Source organism: Temnothorax longispinosus, chromosome 6, assembly GCF_030848805.1.
Source record: "Temnothorax longispinosus isolate EJ_2023e chromosome 6, Tlon_JGU_v1, whole genome shotgun sequence".
In the NCBI taxonomy this organism is placed as follows: domain Eukaryota; kingdom Metazoa; phylum Arthropoda; class Insecta; order Hymenoptera; family Formicidae; genus Temnothorax; species Temnothorax longispinosus.
In genome coordinates, this window is record NC_092363.1 from 3,681,923 (window position 1) to 3,703,162 (window position 21,240).

The following is a 21,240-nucleotide window of genomic DNA, read 5'->3' on the forward strand; positions in this document are numbered from 1 at the left end:
TTCCTTTAAAGACAATAGTTATATCGCCTTATAAAAGTATGCGCGCAGATGATGCAATATAATGTTGCAAAAAAAAAGAGTATAACGAGATTTCTTTCTAGAGAGAAACCAGACTGTAAAATGTGTGAAACGCTCGATTTGCTTCAGATTTGGCTGCTGATAATTTTCATTATTCTAAAAATCTAAAAAATTATGAATATCGAAAATGTCATCTTATTTATGTTTTGCGTACATATTATTTATTCTTAAATCTAGCTTAAAGAAAAATATAACTATACTGAGGAAAAAAGCTGTTGCTTTAATTAAAGTGATATCACGGGGTGCCAAAAACATAAGTAGTTTATTCAATTGTATTATTATTAGACCCCAATATCTGGATTATTAAACTAATAATTTAAATTATTGGTTTAATAATCCAGATATTGGGGTCTAGTAATAATACAATTGAATAAACTACTTATGTTTTTGGCATTCCGTGATACCACTTTAATTGAAGCAACAGCTTTTTTTCTCAGTGTAACTATATATTGTTCGAAATTGTTTCGAAAAGCTTTATGACTACTAAAGCTTGTGTGATTCCAAGCGTAACAGCTAACTGAGCAAAAATTTAGCGAACGGATTATCAAAATGCAAACGATTTTGATTTTCAAGATCACTGAGTATTGCGTAATATTCAAAAATACTGTCGTGAGATGAAAACGCGATTGCAACGCTAACAAATTATTTCAATTCGACAACAATTCATCATCCGATACAATCATGTTACACGAATTATCTCAATATTGCAAATACTGATTTTAATAACATTCTTTCAATGTGGTCAAATTTTCGTATCCTATAATTTGTTTAATTTTCAGATTTATATTTACTGAAGTGCTTACTGGTTACAATTACGTATAAACAATAGAAATGTATATGTCTCAGTGAATGATAGTGTTCCGTGCCGCTTCAAACTCGTAACTCATATCATAAAAGTTACCCTCGTTATGAGTTTTTATAACAGCGTGATATTTATATTATATACTTGCGCGCGTTATCGGAGCACGATAGAGATATCCTGTACAAATCGCAGTCCAATCGGCGACAGTTACTCTGTTCTAACTGAATCTCTCTATACTGCTATTATTGCGATTTCCATTGCGACATAGTCTAGAAATCCCTTTGTTCGGATTTGGATTCATCAGCTGTTGCCTATTCGATACACTTACATGATACGGATGCTGGACAATGCTCTTCACTTCCTCGCCAGCAACGCGGTTCTTTGATTGATCGGTCTCTAGCCGGCCAATATTCGAATTAACGTTTCAATGCGATTGTATCATAAACTACTAACTAGCGTGCGCGAATTTAGCTTTGACGTGGAACAAGAGCCGAGAACGATCTTATATGCCTGGAAGGATTATTAGAATTCACGTTCTGCATGAATATTCATAAACGTAGACATGCTTTATTATTACGCTTTGTTATTCTTATCAAATGTATAACACAAATCAAACTTAACACTTATCAAATATGATTACACAAAGCCATATGTAATTATTATTAAGTAATTATTATACTTATCGCAAATACGAATTCAAAGCAATTGAACGCTATATATAATAATTGGAAAATTGAAGCAATATAATAATTTGCTAGAGAAAATGAATAATTGTTGCACGTTATGAATAGTGAATATTTGTCAGAATCAAATTTAAGATTGAATTTGTTTATATTGATAAACACATTATAGTGTTCCATTTCATTGTTAATCTTAATTGCCTGAAGCAACAGCATGAATTTTTACACGTGAATTGTTCTCTTTGATTTTTTATTTATTACAATTCAGAACGTTATTAAATATTACGTACTATTACGTACTTCTGCAATAAATATCCGTCAAATCGCTTTGTAAGACGAATGAAAATAAAAGCATGAACTGCACTAGCATCGTGGAAATTTCGTCGTTAAACTTTTTGCCGGATACGCGTTCCTTTATTCCGACGTCCGGATTAATTGATGCCACTATCAATTTTTCCAAGCGTGATCAATTTTTCCAAGAGAAATTTCCGATCATCCAGGTTCCGAGAATTCGACCTAGATTCCGCTTGTTTGTTGTCGCAATTGTCCGTTACGACCAATCGTTCTGGAACAAAATATCGAAGACGAACGTTGAAACCAGGCTTTATTGTATTACGTCTGTGAGATGATCCGGAACGAGCTGGTTGGAAAATAATTAAACGGCTTCAAGAGGCAGGTAATTAAACGTAATCATTACGAGAGACGCTCAAAGTCGGAGAACGGTATTCTTTTCGGAAAGTCAGGCTCTTTTTGAGCGAGAAACTGGGAAACCAGATAAACGTACATAGGTACTTCGCCACGACCGAAGAAACCGTCGTGAGATGCGCGCGAGTTTTATTCACCCAGTAAACTTTCCGGACTCGGATACGGCGCTTCAGGATTAGCAATGTTTCGCGGCACGTATAATTCATATCGTTATCAGAAATTCCGGGATATTCGCGCGCTCGAAACAACACAGGCAGAACGCTGGACCGGGGCGCACCGCCGCCAGACAACAAGGTCTGATATCCGCGAGAATATCGATCGGTCATACCGGTTATAACGCCGCGCTGCATTAGTATGCCACGTCTGTCACGATTCTTAACGGCCAGAACCGGATAGCGCGAACGCGCTGCATCTCGACGCGATTTCGGGCATGACGCTCTTTACGGGGACGGGAGGGCGACGATCATCCGACGTCACGTACAACGGCAATGCTCTTTACGGCGTCACCCGGTACGTAGGTAGATACAGAGCGGACGCGGGCATCGACTGTTTGTGCACCCCTTTACGAGTCAGCCACCTGTGCTGGGGCCGCAAAACCGTTTATTCAATGCCACCGCGGTGGCGGCTGCGAAACCAGGAGCACCGTTCCGAGCCGACGCTGAAATTAATAATCCCGCGTGACGAACGATTACGTCGAGGCGAGTGTAAAGGGCAGCAAGATAATATTTATTGCATTGCGCAAAATTACACGTCGCCACCTTAGGACTGATTACACTTATTTTCCCGCGGAGACGACACACAATCCTCGAAAATACCCCCGGTGATTAGACCTACGCGATTATAAACAGTCAAGTCTGCGCAAATCTCGAATGTCTTAACCACGTAACCCAAGTTGTTGCTAATCGGAATCGATATTAAACTTCGGACAAAGCTCCGGCTTGGTCGGTGTTTGTATGTACATTTGGTGTTTATTTGTTTTCTAGAAATCGTGGTCCGATACCTTAAGTTCGATATCCGTTATCGATACATAACAAAAAGAACTTCGTTGCCGCAAGCACATCATAGCTTCTATTACATATTCAAACCCGTCGTGAAAGCAATCAAATATTTCTTGCAATAACCAATCATTTGTTGTTACAAAATCTGGTTTGTTAAAAACTCTTGTTGAATAAATTTGCACATAGAAATGCGAATTTGTTACTAAAGTAAATTTGATTTGCCGCTAACGCGAAATAAATATGTTGCTAACAGGTACATACATCACGCTGCTGCAACAAAACAATTTATTATTATAGAAATCAGAAATTAGATTAACAATTCATTTTATTATTTATGATAATTAGCGACATTTGCTGCAGCATACATTCTGAGAATGAACCTTTTATCTCCGTGTACGCTTCAACGATAAAGTAAATAAATTAATAAAGTAATAATAATAAGAAAAACGTAACTATTATTGTAAATCTGAAAAAAATACATATCCACAAAATATAAATTCACTCATATCATACTGTCTGAAAATAAGCTAATAGACTTTAAAATTGAGACTGAAAGCGGTTTGTTTATCTAAGTTTAAATTTCGATGTGAATAAACGCACGAAAATAATGTCTACATTTATTCGCGGAAAGGGAAACGTAAAACAATTGAAAATTTATTGAAATTCCATAGATTTCAGTTTTTGTTTCAGAATTACGTCATTATATTATTGCCAAAGCCTCCCATCTATATTTAGCCTCCCTTTATTGTACAATTCGCAGGTAGTATTTTTTTTCGTAATGCCGTCTAGTTTTGATGCGGTTAAACACAAGCAAATATTTTTTCAACGGTACGCTGCCTCTCTCCCCTGTCTCGAAAAACGTTCAGACGAGAGGGGAAAAATTAATTCTGCTACACGTTCGCCTGCTCGGTAATCCACTGCCGTATGGCGGATACTCGCGTATACACTCCTGGAAATCCAACACTCGCACACTGAGTGCCCCAGGACACGATCCCAATTTGGACACCGTTGTACACGAGCGCACCGCCGGAATCTCCCTGCGTCATGAACAAATAAACCTTTTTCACTTTCGTACGGAATCAATTTCCGAAAAGTAGTATGGATCCAAAATACAACGAGATCATTTTAATGCGACAGACGTTCCGAAGACGTCACATCCTTTCTAAAACGTTAAATTCTAACGTTGTTAAAAAAATAGATAAAGGATTCATACATAGAATTATACAAAAAATTATATGTGTAGATATATTTTCTAATGTAATATAAATAATTAAATAATTAAATATATCGTTTATGGGGCAATTTTGCTCGCTAGAAGTCTCTTAGAAAGACGCGAAAAGAATTTAATATATTCCGTTTCACATCCACTGTGCACGTGATAAAAAATGCGAAAAGACTTTCTTCTAATCAAAGGATTATGAAATACTCATCGTGGAACTGCTGACAAACAGAAAAACATTGATCGGACATTGGAAACATACCTGACAGGTGTCTTTTTCACCGTCACCGCCAGCGCAGAGCATATTGGAGGTCACTAGCCGATAACGAGCATAGACCTTTCGACACTTCTCTTGGTCAATGACTGGCACTGTCAAGCTTCGCAGTACTTTCGAACTCGCGCCGTTCGGCTGAAATTCGTACAGCACACCCATATAATGTGGACTGCCGAACGTTTACAAACATCCGCCTGTCCGTCTACCCGAGATTCCGTCAACATTTGTCGCGACGATCAACCGGAACTACGTCAAGCGTTCGGCAAGCGAGTCTTAACGTTTACACGCAGCTAAACAACCTCGTTGAACATCACCGTCAACTAAGCATCTTAACGGTGATAAATCTTGACGCTGATACGAATGTACGCGAGAAAACAGCTTAACGGACGAGCCTAACGACTTACCGATGTCTTTCCCCATCCTGTAACAGTTGCCTTGCTACCAGCTTTAATGTTTCCCGCTGGTAACGCAAGAAGGATCAGTTTTACATTTGGGCCCAACTTTAAAGGAGTAAATAACTAAAAAAAAGAATCTTTTTTTAGTATTTAAAACAGAAAAAAATGTACGGAATAACCAGCAATTGCACGTACTTTAATTAAAGCCACATCGTAATCGTAAGTATCCTCCCGATACTTCTTATGATGAATGATCGAGGCAATGTCTATGATTAGAGTGCCTTCTTTATCGTGATAACTGCTTGCAACACGCAGTCTGAAGAGCGACAGTTTCCTGCTGAAATAGAAGTAATATAATCAATTTAACAATTTCTATGAGAATTACGTAAGCTATAGGCTGTCTAATCTCAACTAAAAGATAGCAGATCGAGAACAATGAAATTCACGCATACCCGTAGACACAATGTGCCGCTGTCAAAATCCACTGCCTGCTGATTATAGAGCCTCCGCATGCGAGTTTACCATCATAATAAATAGAGACCTGTCGAAAACGATTTTATTTTAAAAAATGGTAATATTATTATTATATATTATTAATACTATAATATATATTATTTTTAAAATGGGAAGCACGAGCACTCGACTGTAATAATTTCACACAATTACTTGGGTGTTCAATCGTATACAATAATCACGAAGCGAGATATTTCAATCGTAAACTGACCTGATACGGATGCTTACTGATGGTTGTAGGTGTGCCTCCGATTATTCTAGGCTCTAAGCACGAGGCGGAAGCTATCAACGCCAAACAGAGTATAGTCAGCATGACTGCGATCGTGGGCGACTTGGTTACTGACATTGTTATTCGAGAATAGGCTCGCGAATTATTAACGACGAATCTCGATAAGACATCAAACGGCATTGCGATATCGAGATATGATAAACATTGTTATTCTTAGAAATCATTCATAATGAGTTTTTCATTTTCGAGTGCGATTAATTATTGCGGTATTATCTTATACAACAGAACCAGATAAATTACTTTTAGAAACTGATAATTCATAAAACGAAGAGTGCAGTAATACTTAGCAAATCAATTTAAGAGAGTTAAAATTAACAGAGCTTCAACCTAACGAATTTATTTTTACACGCTTTATAAATATCTTTCAAATTTGAACAACTAGACTATATAGATCAAAGTGCTTGCGTCTAAATTATGTTTACATTTTAAAGCTTTTAACGTTACATCGATATTTCCGGCAATCAATCTTCTTTTTCTATTTTTATATGCTATACAATTTCATAGTGCAACGGAAAATAGTTTAACTTTTCCTATTTTTTTATATTCGCACAATATATATTTCAATATGAAATAAAAATACGTTCATAGAGCATTCTATTGATTGCGAAAAATAAAACTTGATTTTCGAAACTGAATTTTTGCAAAGCTAATGCTCGTTAGAATTACAGATAACCCTCGAAAAACGATTAATTGGTTATTGAAAACCGTGTTATTCGAGACTTGAAATTTATACAATTGTAAAGATCACGTTCCGTAATATTAAAAACCGTGCAATTCAAGACTCTAGATCCATATAAAATTGGACATTTAATTCCAAAGGATTATTTTTAAAAAGTTCTTTTTTAAAGTAGAATTGTTATAATTTTTTACCGTGCATTCGAGATTCCGTGCAATTCAAGTACCGTACTTATTATTTGAGGGTCATCTGTATTTTTATAAACTCAGAGCGCTCTATAATCTTTAAATTATTTTAAATAGTCTGTGTAAGATCAGTACAATGATATTATTATCTTAACATATAATCTATATAATTAATATAATACACCAATTATATCGAATTAAGATTCAAATAATATCCCCAATGAATTTGCGACATGATTTGAATCAAGGAATCGTTACCTTAATTAATCGTTACTTACCTTAGAATTCACAAAACAAAATGCAAAATGTGCGCTAATAACACATACGTCAAAATTAAATTAAACCAATGAGAAAGATAATATTTTGTGTACAATTTAAGTTAGATGTTTCGTGTTATCGGCGAGTCGATTCGCGCGCGGCCTTGGTATTTGTGTTACGGCGCGCGCGTATACAGAAGGTCTCGCGACGCTATCATTCATGGCAAAATGCTTAACCAGGAAAGTAGTGACGCGATCCGTTCCGTACGTCATCGTTTTATTTTCCCTCAAAACACTATTGCGCACTAGGAGAAACTATGATTATTTCCTTTGATCAATTAGCAACGAACAGTTCTATTCTTCCATGATTTTTAATTAACAGCGATTACTTAACTACTATAATAATATAATTAATAATTTGTAAACGAGAGGCATCGATTATCTATCGAACAGAAATTATTTCGAACGTCTTATTCATATAATATGATAATAGAAGCTCGAAATAGTTATCATAAATTATTATTATTTATGACATTTGTGACCGACAATTAACTTCTTTAATAAAAAATATCTGTCGTATTTGGATGTATCTCGTGTTTTACTTTGGATACTTCACAAATATGATTCGCCTTATAGCATTTCTTTTTGTACTTGAATATATCTCGTATTTTGCTTTACATTTTCGCTGAATCGAGTATACTTTGCTTACAGCTTTCGAATTGAGATCGCGAAGTAATATAAAAATTGCCGAGTCTAATGGTTCTAGTAGAAAAGCTATAATAATGTCTATCGATTATTGATAATATAAATAATATCTTGTGTATTTTGCGGATGTACGCGTTGCGTACCGTTAATGTCGAAAGTGCCGCGTAAAAACATCACACGTCCGTCATAATCTCTGATGATTAGCTCGCACGCGATCGTAATTAACCGTATTTTCACAAGTGTTGTGTGTGTATAAGTACTTGTGTGTAACAAAAAAATCTGAGAGGAAAAGAGGGCCTAAGAGGGAACGTTGGCGGAGCAGCCATCAAGACAAGTATCTTATTTATGTGTTGTTTATTACTTCCGGAATAAATTTTGTTCACTTTTTTTATTTGGCCCATTTATTTAGATGATAAAGATAAAATAAGAACAGAGAAAAGAATTTTTATTTATAGCATTTTATAAAAGTTTATATTTAAAAACAGAAGAAACCTTTATATAGAAACCTTTTATTTAATCATTTTATTAAATATCGATTTTCGAAGTCTGAATAAAGAATTCAAAGCGCGCAATAATTATTTTTTGAAATATTAATTATTTTGAGCGCCGCTATAATTGGAATATCTTTGTATTATTATAGATCAAAGTAGTTGGGTTACAATTCCACTCCTACCCATCGTATCGGTGAGCGAAAAATTTGTTTTTTTTTTATAGGATAGATAAGATAGGAATATTATAGATAAATATAACATATTGTGTAAATCTATTGCTTTAAAACAAATAGTTTAAAATAATTGCAAATAATCTAATCCAGGAGTATATGCAATCATTCATCGATTTGTTCTACATAAAAGGGATATGCTATTATATACAAAACTTATAAAATATGTTTAGTGTATCAGCTTAATATTGTTTCGCAATAAATGTGATTACCCGAGATAGTAAATAATTAGCTTTTTCCTATTTGTACACAATTACATAGTTTGTAAGACACTCTATGTAATACATATTTGTACACAATTATATATAGCTTGTAAGACACTCCACGTATTACATAGAGTGTCTTATGTACAAGCTGTGTAATTGTGTGTACAAATAGGGAAAAGCTAATTATTTGCCCCGTCCAATCACGTTTATTGCGAAACAACAATCTCACTTACCGGAATGTTGCTCGACGAATCTGAGTGGGTGCTGCCCTCGTATACGCAAACTTCCTCCTCGGTTAACTCGTTGTAATCTGTTCGAAATTTCCAACTCCTAATACTTACTTAGTTTCCACCGCGTACAATAGTTTAACACGTACGTGATGCTGCATGCTGACGCACGAGCATTATAAAATATTTCACTGTCATGCTTCTTGAAGTTATATTTGCATCCTTTAGTGCAAGAGTCTGGTAGACATCAATTTTGAGAGTGCAAACAGACAACAAAATCTTACACTTCACTTCAAATTTGAATGAGATTCGAATAAACTTTACTTTAGTGACGCTTTAATTTTTAAAAAGTTTGTTAGAAAGAAAATTAACGTTTTTTTACAATTAAAATATTGAGACGAGATAGCAACATGATATTTTTATTTGAATTATTAAAAAAGTCATCGTTGCAATTAGATCCAGTATTTCGCTTATATTGAATTATCGGTGTAACTTAAGAATCTCATAAGCAAACGGGTAACGTACGTCGTATTATCGTCGAAACGCATTTTTAAGCAACACGTATAACGTGACTTACCGTGGTCACCCACGGGCACATGATCGCAACGTTGATAAGGTATGACCTCGCGTTAGTTGCCGCGACATTGAAATTACGGTGAGCGGAAAACAACGTTTATCCAAATTTATAGCAGATTTGCTATCATGCGAGATTACTTGATGTACATTTCACTAATATTCCAACAATGCACGCTTTCACATAATATTCTCCTGTTTTAAAACCGAGAGCAACGTGAAAAATTTAAAGTTAAAACGCTCTCGTACTACATCGCTCAATTTTACCAGAATTTTACCAGAATTTTCTGTTTTTACATTAATTAATTTCACGCCAGTAAAATGTAATATCACATCCAACGGCGGATTGTGTGAAGATTTATACGCAGAATAGAGTTAATTCTCAATTACGTCGAAATTATATTACAGATTACGGTATTCATCTCGATATTTCGTTTTACTAAAAAAAAATACTAGAATGATTTTTACTCGAATGAATGGAAAATATGAAAAACATATAAAACTTAAACTTTCCACGGCACTCGCCAGAATGCTATATCATTCGTGCATTCGAGGTGTTGCGTAATTATGCGTCCGTAATTATGATTACCATACATTTTTATCTTCTAGCTTTCATTTTGCGACAAAACGCAACGTTGAGCCGTGTAACGTGATATTACGTTTTTACTTTGATCTCATATCTGAACACCGACTCATTAGCAGCTTCATAGTAACCGTAGTAAAAGCTTCACCTAAATAAAAACTTTTGCCGATGAAGATAACATTATTTTCTTCTTTGTGCGCAAGCAAATAATAGTGCCAAAATATAATTACACTATACATATGTTCATACGTTCAATTAAGACAAAAGAATAGAAAATATCACGCATGTTAGATTTATTATGCATTCCTATAGACGGCATGCGATAAATGCTTAATCGTGTGAAGCGCAGGAACGTCGTCGGGTGCGCCTGAAATTCGCGCTTGAGGAGAAATATCGTGCTTCGATATTGAATTGCTAATTACGAATTAACGCACGCTCAGCAGCTACAGACTAAATATTGTTCTTTTATTACCGGTCGATTTTTGTAGTCTAGTTATATATCTATCTCGATGTATAACTGCATATATAAGTGATGTTTTAAAACAGGCAGAAGTTTGATATATATGTACAATAATAATTGTAAATTATTAAAGAGATACAGAGACAGACAGACCTAGAGAGAGAGAGAGAGAGAGAGAGAGAGAGAGAGAGATTCCGTGAAGTAAAGCGAGTATCTTTAAATTATGTTATCTTAAATCATTTTTTATATCGCTTATATTTGATAAAAATCTAATTTCTAGTAAAATTCTTAAAAATACGAGTGTTCAAAAATATAGATATATTTCAATGGCATATTCAACAATGCTATTTCATTCGAATGTTACGCAAACGATTATCGGGAAAGAATCATTTTGCGGCCAACGCTCCAGATTCGCCAAAATCCGGGCTTATTGAAGCAAGGGAACGGAAGTATTGCGGAATATCCATTTCCGGTTAGTATTATGAGCAGCCGATCTTTACGCGCAATTTGGCTTTTAAAAAATCGTTGCATTCTTATTCCCTTTCTCTCTCTCTCTCTCTCTCTCTCTCTCTCTTCCGTTCTCTTTGCCATCGTGCACTTTTATTGCATTAATCTCGTTGCATGTTTTGATCACAAAGTCGGATGTTTCCGGATAAGTAGTGGTATCATCAATGAATAACAAATAAATACATCGGCGCCATACGCATCAGACTAGTTTAATCAATTTCAATCTACCGCTCGAGAAAAGTAATTTAAATTCCACGATCAACCGCATTCCTGTGTATTTCAACTCTTAACAGAAATGTACGTGAGGAAGACTCAAGCGAGAACGAAATATTACTGCGAAAATAGTATCGTATATTACGTTCATAACGCGAGAACTTCACGATAAAAATGTCAATGTCACGTAATGTGTCTATGATGAAAAAGAAATCGATTCGGTACTTGGAAGCTTAAGTAAAACTTATTGTTAGTAGATATGCCAAACCCATCACCCTGTACATGGTGTCATGTCGGATGAGAATGTTTTAATTCCGCATTACTTCGAGACATTTCGGTCAGCGCGACGAACCGATGCGATGTACGACGGACGAACGACCGTCTGATGATCCCATAAAAAAGCAGCAGACCACATCCAATAACTTTCCTGACAGTCGTCCACGACCTGCTGACCATTTCGTCCCCTTCAACCGTCACGTAGGCTTGAAGAAATAGTACCGGACGAAACATATCTGTGTGCATGCGTATGTGTGGAAAACTGGAAACATAATATTTACGATCGCAAATAAAGCGCCAAGAATGACACAAATGACAGGACGAACATATATTTTACGGTTTCAGATCGACACATCTTCTTATATATATAAATATATATATGTATATATATATATATATATATATATATATTACGCCGTTTTCTATCTACATAAAACAAAATCTTTCAGAAAGAGACTTAGACGTAAAAATAATAAATTTTTCATTCAAGCTGCATTGTTTCAGATTCAGACATTAAAACTGCAGTTGCGAGTTAATTGAAAAACTTTATTGCGCGCATAGTTGTGAATTCGTGGCCATCCGACGTCATTTCGCAATGTAAAGAATCATTGGGAATGCGGTAAACGCGGTGAGTCGAATAGTGCGACCGTTTTAAAGCCGCAAGCACGTATTTGAACTATCATAAAGTTGCGCTGTTTTATTTTCGACCGCGAAGAACGCTGCGCGACTGAGGAGATCGTACCGAGTAATTGTGTAAGCAACGTAAATATTTCCCCGCCGGTGGAACAACAACTCCCGCGGCGATACGCGTTTACGTTTCGTGCGACAGTTTTCTATCGAAGCATTATCATCGAATCGTCGTGATACGATAGGTATCCTCCGTGTAATCATTGGACGGACGTATCATCGATCCGATACATCCACCTATTCCAATACCTCTGCGGGTTCACGCGAATGTCTATCCCATTTTTTTACACTCTGTTGCATTTTGACTTGAATTTCCTCAACATTCTTTCAGATCTTAATCTCTATTTGTTAGAAGAAAGATCCTTTTGACAATTTATTCTCTACCCTGCAAAGAATGCAGAAATCTTTTCATACATATATGGAAATGTTGTCGTTTTGCAGAAATGTCGATCTCTGATATCGTTAAGAATTCAAGCAGAAATACATTCTCGAATAGCTAGCGGCGCATTCGAGAAAACCAGCAGTCGAGAAGTTGCCGTTCAATATCGCGGCATTACGTGCGAGGTGGCAAAACTCTGTGAAGCGATACCGTATTAAAGTAATGGCACAGAGCGTTATTACATCATAATAGCACAGCGATTATTACAAGCGACACCGCGACGGCAAGTGAACAAACGCCAAGAGACGACGATTTCGTTAGAAATTTATTCTTTGATATTCGCACTCGAGATAACAGTCGCGTTTTCGAAACTACTGTAAAATTGTTTACATGCAATGCCGCGGGCAGCTCTAAAATTGAAAGAAATAACTATTAATTTTTTACTAAATTATTATCAAAGAATAATTATCAGAAATGTGCTCTGACATTTACTTTTCTAAAGACATGTTTTTATAAAGGCATTTTTTTAATTAAATAAATTTTTCCTGTCAATCGCTGCCTTTTAATTTTAAGGTATTGTTGAATTTAATTGCATCTGAAATTTAAAATTTCAATGTGTGGATTTATGCCATGGAAAGCGTGCTCACACACATATATACATTCGTGCATATACTATTAAACCCAGCGAACCTCTTTCGATGATTTGCCGGTTTATCGTTTTGCGGGGAAATAGCAGCGAACGTGAGCGAATGCGTCCATTCGCTCTCAGTCATCATCGTTCACATTACAACGAATCCATTCGCTCGTCCGTATTCGTATGGCACAAACGCAACTTTACATACGCGGACATGGCCGATATCAATTTCGCGAGCGCGGAGTTTAGAATCCACTTTCGGTTTAAACGCGATATCTAAAATTATATACGTTTATATATACGTTTCAGTTTCGCACACGCCGACAATTTGAGCGCCTTATGCATGCGTAATCGCGCGTTAAAATAAAATTTTCTGCCAGAATTATCCCGGAAGACGACCCCGGTATAAAAACGAACAAATTCGTTCGCTTTTATAGAATAATAACGTATTCGACAATTTTGCGTGATGCGTCCGTGAAATTCAGCGAAATTCATGAACGCCTCGCTAATCATAGAACAAAAGGATCCGATACTGTGAGGAAAATAAAACGGAGGTCGTTTTCCGGAACAATTCTTGCCTCCCGTGAGGAAGCGGCGGCGTCCATGCGCGACGAAACTAGTTGTCTGCTCTGCTCGATAGTCGACAATAGGCAACAAACCGCGACAACAGCGAAACTGGAGAAAGAAATTCTCTCCGCTGAAAATAAGCATCAGGCAGAAGTTCCTCGGTTTGCCGATGAAACCGGGAATGTCTCCTTACACGCGTAGTTCGGCGCCCGCGGACCAGAAAGCTCCGATAACCAGCCGCGTCGGGCACACCTCGATACCGCAAAACTGTATCGACTTTTTTATGCGACGCCGCAACGGTGTTTCGCACCTTCGCTGCCGCCGTCGTTTTAACGACAAAACTCGACTTCTAACGGAGGAGGGGATGTCTCGCGAATGAGAACGGTCGCAGCTATAATCGTCGGTGGCTTGTTATCTCGCGCGTAAAGAAAGGTAATTAAGAGAAAAGAGAAAAAAGGGAACAACAGAGGACCGAAACTTTCCTCGCAGTCGTCCATTCAATTCTGTTAATTCGCGGAAAATCAGCGACGTGTCTTTTCTCTCACTCGAACACTGGAAAATTATCTATTGTGTTAAAAATACACTGCAAAATATTAAAAAATTACCGACTAGCAAGTTTTAATACGCATTTATATTTCTTAAAAAAATATGAGGGTAAGGATCACTCCAATTTCCATTATTCCCTGATGCTTAGTAGCTTGAGAAAGAAACACGCGGTGTTACGACGCAAGGCACGCTTATTGCGACAATTTTGCGAGATTCTCAGCGATATCAGGCGTCGCTACGGCGAGGATAGTTATCCCGACGGCTGCGAAACGTGTATCCGGTGTCGCACACGGGCGCAGCCGCGCACGCCGTTCTTCTCTTTTCAGTACGTTAGGAACTTAATAATATAAAAGAAGCACAAAATGCGCGAGGAAAGGGGGACTCGAGAAGGGTGGTGGACGGTGGCACATGCACCACCGCACCGACGGCCGTCCCCGACTTAACGTCGTTTTCCGTTTTCCGAGGAAATAAAAGCGCTGCTCCTCCTTCGCTTCGGGGTTGAGGCTGGCCTGGGTGCTGCACTCGAGATTGCATCAGTATTTTCCCGGAGTGCCATCCGAGGGACTGAGGTCTCTGTAATTATTGTTTGTCTACCGAATGTGCGCGGAATGGATTCGGCGCGCTCGCCGCATTGTATCCTCCTTACCGTAGAATAAACCGGATTTACGCTCGGTAAGAGGGCGTATTGTGTAAAGGCGGCTTTGATTTCCTTTTCCCTTCGAGTCGCCTTGTTCGAGTCGCGAGGCAGCATCCGACGACGCTAAATGGGATGAATTACCGTACACGAAGTAATAAGAATGGTCGCGTCTTTAGAGGTAATCCTTGAAAGTCTTTGTTAAAATCCATCCCTCGAAATCCTCCGCGACTCAGCGAGCGTGAATTTTAGAGAGCGTTCCCATTTCTATGCTGATATTAAAATGTTTATTAGAATTATGTTTTACGCTCAATAAACTTAAGCGGCAGAGTCAGGCGTAGAATGCACCGGCCGCCACTTCTAACGTCTGCGTTGCGAGCGATAGATCATAGTCACGAGTAGCCTTAGCAGTGCTTAAGGTGACGCATTTGTTAGGACTCTCCGCCGGTAGAAAGACGGAGACGTAGCAAATTACCAGGCACAATGGGCGACTGTCTACACGCGACTTCTTCTCCGTATGACCGTTTCTCTTACTTTAACTCGTTTACACACCGGCATTCCAGGCCGCCTTCCATCGCGCGGTAACGAAAATTTAGAAGCATTATCAAGCAGCCTCGAGCCCGAGCTCCGTTCCCCCGCCAGATGCCGACGGAGACCTCCCTGACCTCCTTTAAAAGAAAGAGAAGGAACGACGTAACAGAGTCCTAATTTGCAACTCTATTCCGTCGGGATATTCGTCAGGTTCGTGTACGGGGGTGGAATTTAACGAGTGACGAATGCTCGCATCAGTCAAGATTATGACCGCTTCGGCTTTCCTGAAATTTCCTCTGTATTCCGGCGTGGAACCCCTCATTTTTAAAGCTCTTCCGTTGAGTAGCTTTTGTAACATCCTCTACGATAAACTCGACTCCGGCAGGATGGCGCATTTAGGCCTTTCGTTTCGATCACCTCGAATTACGATCGTAATTCGATGCTGTCACGTGCCATATAATCATCACGGTTAAAAAACATCGATGAAGCGTAAAAATATGTAGGTATATACACTTGGTACACGGTGTGTAACATCTCTAAACACAATGCATAAGTATAATCTTATTAAAACTCTTATTTACTAAATAGGATTCTTTTCGATAGAAGAAATAGCACATCGCATTGTCTGTCTTTAATCCTTTTGTTAAAGAGTTGTATTCATTCATTGTCCTAAAAGTTTTAGAATTTTGTTTATAATTAGTTTTACGTTACCTAAAACAATATCCATAAAGTATAGAATACGGCATGTTTAAAACATCGATATTTTATAACTTGTCGAAAATCGTTAGATTTTTTTTATGTGAACAAACCTTCGCGCGGAACGTAAAAATCTCTTCCGTGCAGAGAACGAGAAACGCTCGCAGTGTCAACATTAATGCGAGAGAGGATTCGATGCAATATGTATTCCGATACATAAATCATAAGCATGGTATTAAAACTGCGAGGGGCACATGTCCGTGCGCGGGCGTCTCCTGGTGCGACACACTCGGCGAATCCGTCGAGGAAAAGTCGAAGTCTGACGCTTTATGAAAATCGCGGGATCCGTATTTGCTATCCGTTGACCTTACGCTTAATGCTGACATCGATTTGTGATACGCGAGCGGAAGGCTGCAGGCCGAACGCGTATCCCTTAACATTTCCATTCCTCATTTTCGCTCGATAGCGCGACGTTGCACCGCGTGTATATCGATCTCAGGAAACATATGCACGATATCAGGCGTTTTACAAAATATCCGCCATCACTCGGAACGTTTTAAACATCGATCGATCACCGCCGGGATTGTGCCGTTTGTCCGGCAAAATACGTCGTCGTCAGGCCTTTTAACACGCAGCGGGGTTGATCGAAGTTAGGGACGGGCAATCGCTCAGTTTTAAGAAATAAAAAAAAATGCACAATACATTCTCCAAATGAAAAAAATATTACTCTATTATTTTTTTATATAGAGGGGAGAAAAGGAATAATATCGTTCGTGTAGGATTCAAGTTGGAAATTGCCACTTTTCGAACAATAGCAACGAGAGAGGAATATAGATATTCTGTAGGGTAGGTAGTACAGCTTTTGTTCGAAAAATGGCATTTCTTTGCTTGAAATGGATTCGAAAAAATCCTGTTATTTTCTTGTCAAAAACTCAACTCTGTCTCTAGCATTATGTAGGATAATTAAAAAGACTGATTTTTATCTAAAATTATGAAGAAAATAAAAAAACTTCTTTATCTGACTTTATTAAATTCCAGCATTCTCATCTAATAAAAACAAGTGTAGAAACAGTTAAATCGCGTGTTCGTCGGAAAAATTCATAATCCTGCGAATCGACTGCGCGCGATCAGTGCACTATATATATGGCATGCATTAGCGCAAGTTCCGACCAAGCGGAGCCATCTCCGTCCCAGCGATGTGCAAATAATCCCAACAGGCCTTTGCGTGTCTCTCGCCGCCCCTTCCCGGACACCCCGATCCTCCTCATCGACCCTCGCGCGAAATCCCGGTCGTTTCGTAGCTCCTGTCGCGCGTGACGAGTCCATAGACTGGGATTCCATTTCGTCCTGTCCCTCTTTTCCTGACGCTGCTGCCTCGAAAATATGACGCCCGTGGCTCGTCCGTGCGAATATAAAGTATCGACCGTCCTGCGAAGTCGAGCCTCCGAATGGCTCCGATAAAAGAGTTCCATTAACCTACGGGGTACACGGGGACGCGTTTCTTGCCAACAACGATCGCCGGTCGACCGCATCGGTGTCGTTTTTTGAAGGGTCGTTTAAACAAAACGGCGGAATCGCAGTGACAACGAGCTTGAGAGATCGACACACGCGAGACACGTTTCAAAGTTTACCACGATGATAAATATCTGTCGCAATGCGCAATCCTTTGTGTAAGCAGATTGTTACAGCGGCAATATTTACTGTGTAAGAGCTTGTAGCAGTATTTACGCAAGAAATTTATATGTGTGAATTTATATATCTCGCTGTAACTATAAATGGATAAAGGATTAAGACGATTACGACTTAATACTTTCGAAATATTTCATTAAAAAATATGAAACGTCTCGCGAGAAACGTTCTCAGGTGTATAAAAGGGTTAAATAGCGCGTATCGAGGGAGAGATCTCCACACATTCATGAAGTCAAGAATCATCGATAACAAATTTCCGGGTTCTTGGCAAATGTATATAGTGTGTCGAAGAGACGGTTAAGAAGAATTCAATATCTATACCGGCCATAAAACATTTATGGCAAAGCCGCCACGGCGAATGCGTAAGGGGAAGAGCGCGAAAGATGTTTTATTGGCCGCTTTATGGAACATCGAAAAATGAGAGGATCGGGAAGTGTGTCACCTGTACGCCAAGGAGTTTACATCGAGGAAAAATAGTAAGTTTACGGTCCGCGCCAACGGGCGAAAAAGTTTCCGGGGAAACAATGACGGGATAAAACGCCGTAACGTACGTACCCGTGTTACATAGGGACCTTCCGGCAGGCTCCCTCGCCACCCTCCACGAACATTTTCCGCCAGCTTTATTATATGCGCAGTACAATCCCCGGCATGATAAAAATGAGAGAGTGAGAGAGAGCGAGAGAGAGAATGAGAGAGGAAGAGAGAGAGGGAGGGAGGGAGGGAGGGGAAGGGGGAGAGAGAGAGAGAGAGAGAGGGAGAAAGAACGCAGGGAAAATTTGATAAGAATACGCATGAATAAAACGACAAAATGCTGTTTATCTCCAGTAGGGGTAAAAATTCGCGTGCACCATTATATGTTAAATTCGCATCGCGCGTTAAATGAGGAACATGAAAACCTCTAAAAATTTTATTAAAAGGTCGATCCCGAATTCTCGATATGAATAAAATATCCTGAAACTTCAATCCTGCAACTCAAACCAGGCACACTTTTCCATCTGGTACAAAGAAATATGTTCGTTATCATATATCGTTACAAACGACAAATGTTTATTAACGTTTCGCCGATTGTCCCCGACGTAAACATGCGAGCCAATATATTCGAACGTTGATTTAACGCATCCCGAACGTGTGTACGAACAAAATTTTGTATACTATGATCAACACTGTGATTGACGAGAAAACGAAAAAAGTGAAATGATTGCATCACAAATATCTCGCGAATTTAACGAGTGATCGAGAAATGCATAGTTTGCATGTATATTCTACGCAGGATACGTACATATACATACATACATAAAAAAAGAAGGCACGTACGCAGCGTTTAACTCCATCCAACGTATGCATTGGATAATGACTTCGGGCGGTTGTGCCTCGTTCTCGTCTCGGGCTGGGAAATTTTCTACCATCTTGCTCGTATACGCCGTACAATTCCCGAGACGAGAGTGGTTTGCTGCCGGTTGCAGGAGCGCGGGGAATTCGATGAGAATATACATAAATAAAGCAGACGGAATTCCCGTCAAGAATGCCCGACTCATCGGGATAGTTTAATACTTTATTTTAAATCAAGTACGATCGGCACTCATGTCATATTGTGTTGTTTTTTCTCCATATGAAAAAAAAATATGCACAAATGCCATATTTCTTTTTATTATTATTATTATTTGACTGGAAATACATCCCTCCGAAAAAGCATATTTATTTATTTTATATATTGTGTATAATTTTACTTTTTTTATTTAATTCCTATTTTTGAAAAATCAACTTCTAGCAATTGCAACTTCTTTCTGTCGAAGGTGCGACAATATTCTATCTTCCTTTTCCCCCATTGAGCAAAACGTACGGGTAGAATTTGATCGACATAGATACACCGAAAGAACGTAAACACGTCGTAGAAACCGATTTGATTTAAGTAAACTGAGTCGATCGCAATAACAAGAGGCAAACACGGGCGAACGTCCAATCGCATCGCGCCGTGATACGTCGAGCATCGAGCGGTTTACTTGGGACGACAGTCGTAATGTGTCGAGGAAAAGGGTCGCGCGTGTATCTCGTCGCGAGAAATGTAATAGTTACCGTCATATACGCCCGTTATTCCGCGATGATTTATACGGTTCGACAGCGATAGCATACGAACGCCGCGAATATTCGGACGCGCGCATATGCCCGCGCGTGCACGCTCGCGGAATTATTACGATAGATACCTGTACCAGTAGCATGCATTCCATGCTTCGATGAATACAGCGAAGCGCGCGCTTTCGCAAGTGATACGGATGCCTGGAATATAACGCCTTCGTTTGTAACGCCGTAAAAAGAATGCAAACGAACGCGGACCAGCGGCCAGACTTGGCGAGACGCGCGATGTAAATGCACGCTGCTTGTCCAATGAAATCGAATTACCCTCGCGATTTCTTGATCCTATTTACCTTCTCTAAATCGACACTAATCTGACACTTTGGGAAATTTTATGTCGCGAAACGCCGTTTTCACATCCGTATCTATTCATCTGACAGCTCTAAACTTAAATCGTCTCGTAACGCAATTATATGCGAAACTTCTAACCCGGTTTCGCCTTCGTGACAAATGTGAGTGGCAAAGATTTCAAGACGTGACTTTATTAAATCAGACACTCTAATATTAATCTATCTATATAGAAGAGATAAAATTAAATTCACCTACACATTCGAAGATAAAAAAAGCGCATATCTCAGAAAGATATTCTACACGGCAACAGAGTTAAATCGATGTCTGCCGATTGATCTTCTCCATCAAAGTGACTCGAGCAACAGAATTTTTTTAATTATCATGTATTTTCACGGCGGATAGATGTAAACCAAAAGGGAGAAAAAGAGAGAACGGCGATCGGTCGTTCCGCCGGAGAATGCAACGGCGTCCGCGTCATCGTTGTGCCGACGGTATTTTCCCCGGAACAGCGTCGGATAAAAGTCAAGCGCGGAAAAATATTCCCGTGGACGCCTGGGCGGTGTACGATGTCAAAGGGTCTCGATTTCCATCGACGGTAGTCAGAAGGTCCGGTTTACACTACGGCGACAACGGGCTGGCGGGACCGGAACGGAGGGTTGGAACGGGGAAGCGAAACAGGAGGCGACTAACGTAGGTATACGTAGGTAACTACAGAATTCCTGGTACCTCGGCGCTGCCGCGCAGCAACGGAATTCCGGTTCCCTCTCCCGCAAGCGAGAGAGAGAGAGAGAGAGCGCCCGTTCTCGCCCTATCCGAAGGGGGTAGGACGGGTAAACTTTTAATACGGAATTCCTCACGCGACGATGCCGGGGTCCGCGCCGATGGCCGTAAGTGAGATTCTTGCCCGACGCAAA

At 39.1% G+C, this 21,240-nt stretch overlaps 2 protein-coding genes across 3 annotated transcripts in view; both read right to left on the minus strand.

The window, feature by feature from the left end:
* Positions 1 to 1,651: 1,651 nt before the first annotated feature.
* On the minus strand, positions 1,652 to 7,576 carry LOC139815064 (trypsin-7-like). 2 transcript variants are annotated; one of them, XM_071781668.1, is made up of 6 exons: positions 5,876 to 7,576; positions 5,604 to 5,692; positions 5,347 to 5,485; positions 5,161 to 5,274; positions 4,745 to 4,891; positions 1,652 to 4,300 (listed from the first exon to the last, which is right to left on the minus strand). In XM_071781668.1, the coding sequence occupies exons 1-6, from the start codon at positions 6,071 to 6,073 to the stop codon at positions 4,154 to 4,156; spliced, it is 834 nt and encodes a 277-aa protein (XP_071637769.1). In that variant the 5' UTR covers positions 6,074 to 7,576; the 3' UTR covers positions 1,652 to 4,153. The 2 variants fall into 2 exon arrangements, with proteins under 2 accessions (XP_071637769.1, XP_071637768.1); XM_071781667.1 differs by having other exon boundaries at positions 5,347 to 5,488; positions 5,876 to 7,575.
* Positions 7,577 to 9,325: 1,749 nt separating this feature from the next.
* LOC139814305 (beta-1,4-glucuronyltransferase 1) overlaps positions 9,326 to 21,240 on the minus strand; it is a 56,109-nt gene continuing 44,194 nt past the window's right edge. The window contains exon 4 of the mRNA XM_071780480.1: positions 9,326 to 11,804. Coding sequence (XP_071636581.1) covers positions 11,733 to 11,804 — 72 coding nt within the window. The 3' untranslated portion in view covers positions 9,326 to 11,732. The remainder of the gene's footprint in view (positions 11,805 to 21,240) is intronic.

What these genes read in the sequence shown, in the direction of transcription:
- LOC139815064 (XM_071781667.1), bottom strand. Translation starts at nt 6,073, where the DNA reads ATGCCGTTTGATGTCTTATCGAGATTCGTCGTTAATAATTCGCGAGCC. An exon ending in GCGGCACATTGTGTCTACGG is followed by an intron (nt 5,489 to 5,603) that starts GTATGCGTGAAT and finishes CTTCTATTTCAG; the next exon opens with CAGGAAACTGTCGCTCTTCA. An exon ending in GTGAAAAAGACACCTGTCAG is followed by an intron (nt 4,301 to 4,744) that starts GTATGTTTCCAA and finishes TTCATGACGCAG; the next exon opens with GGAGATTCCGGCGGTGCGCT.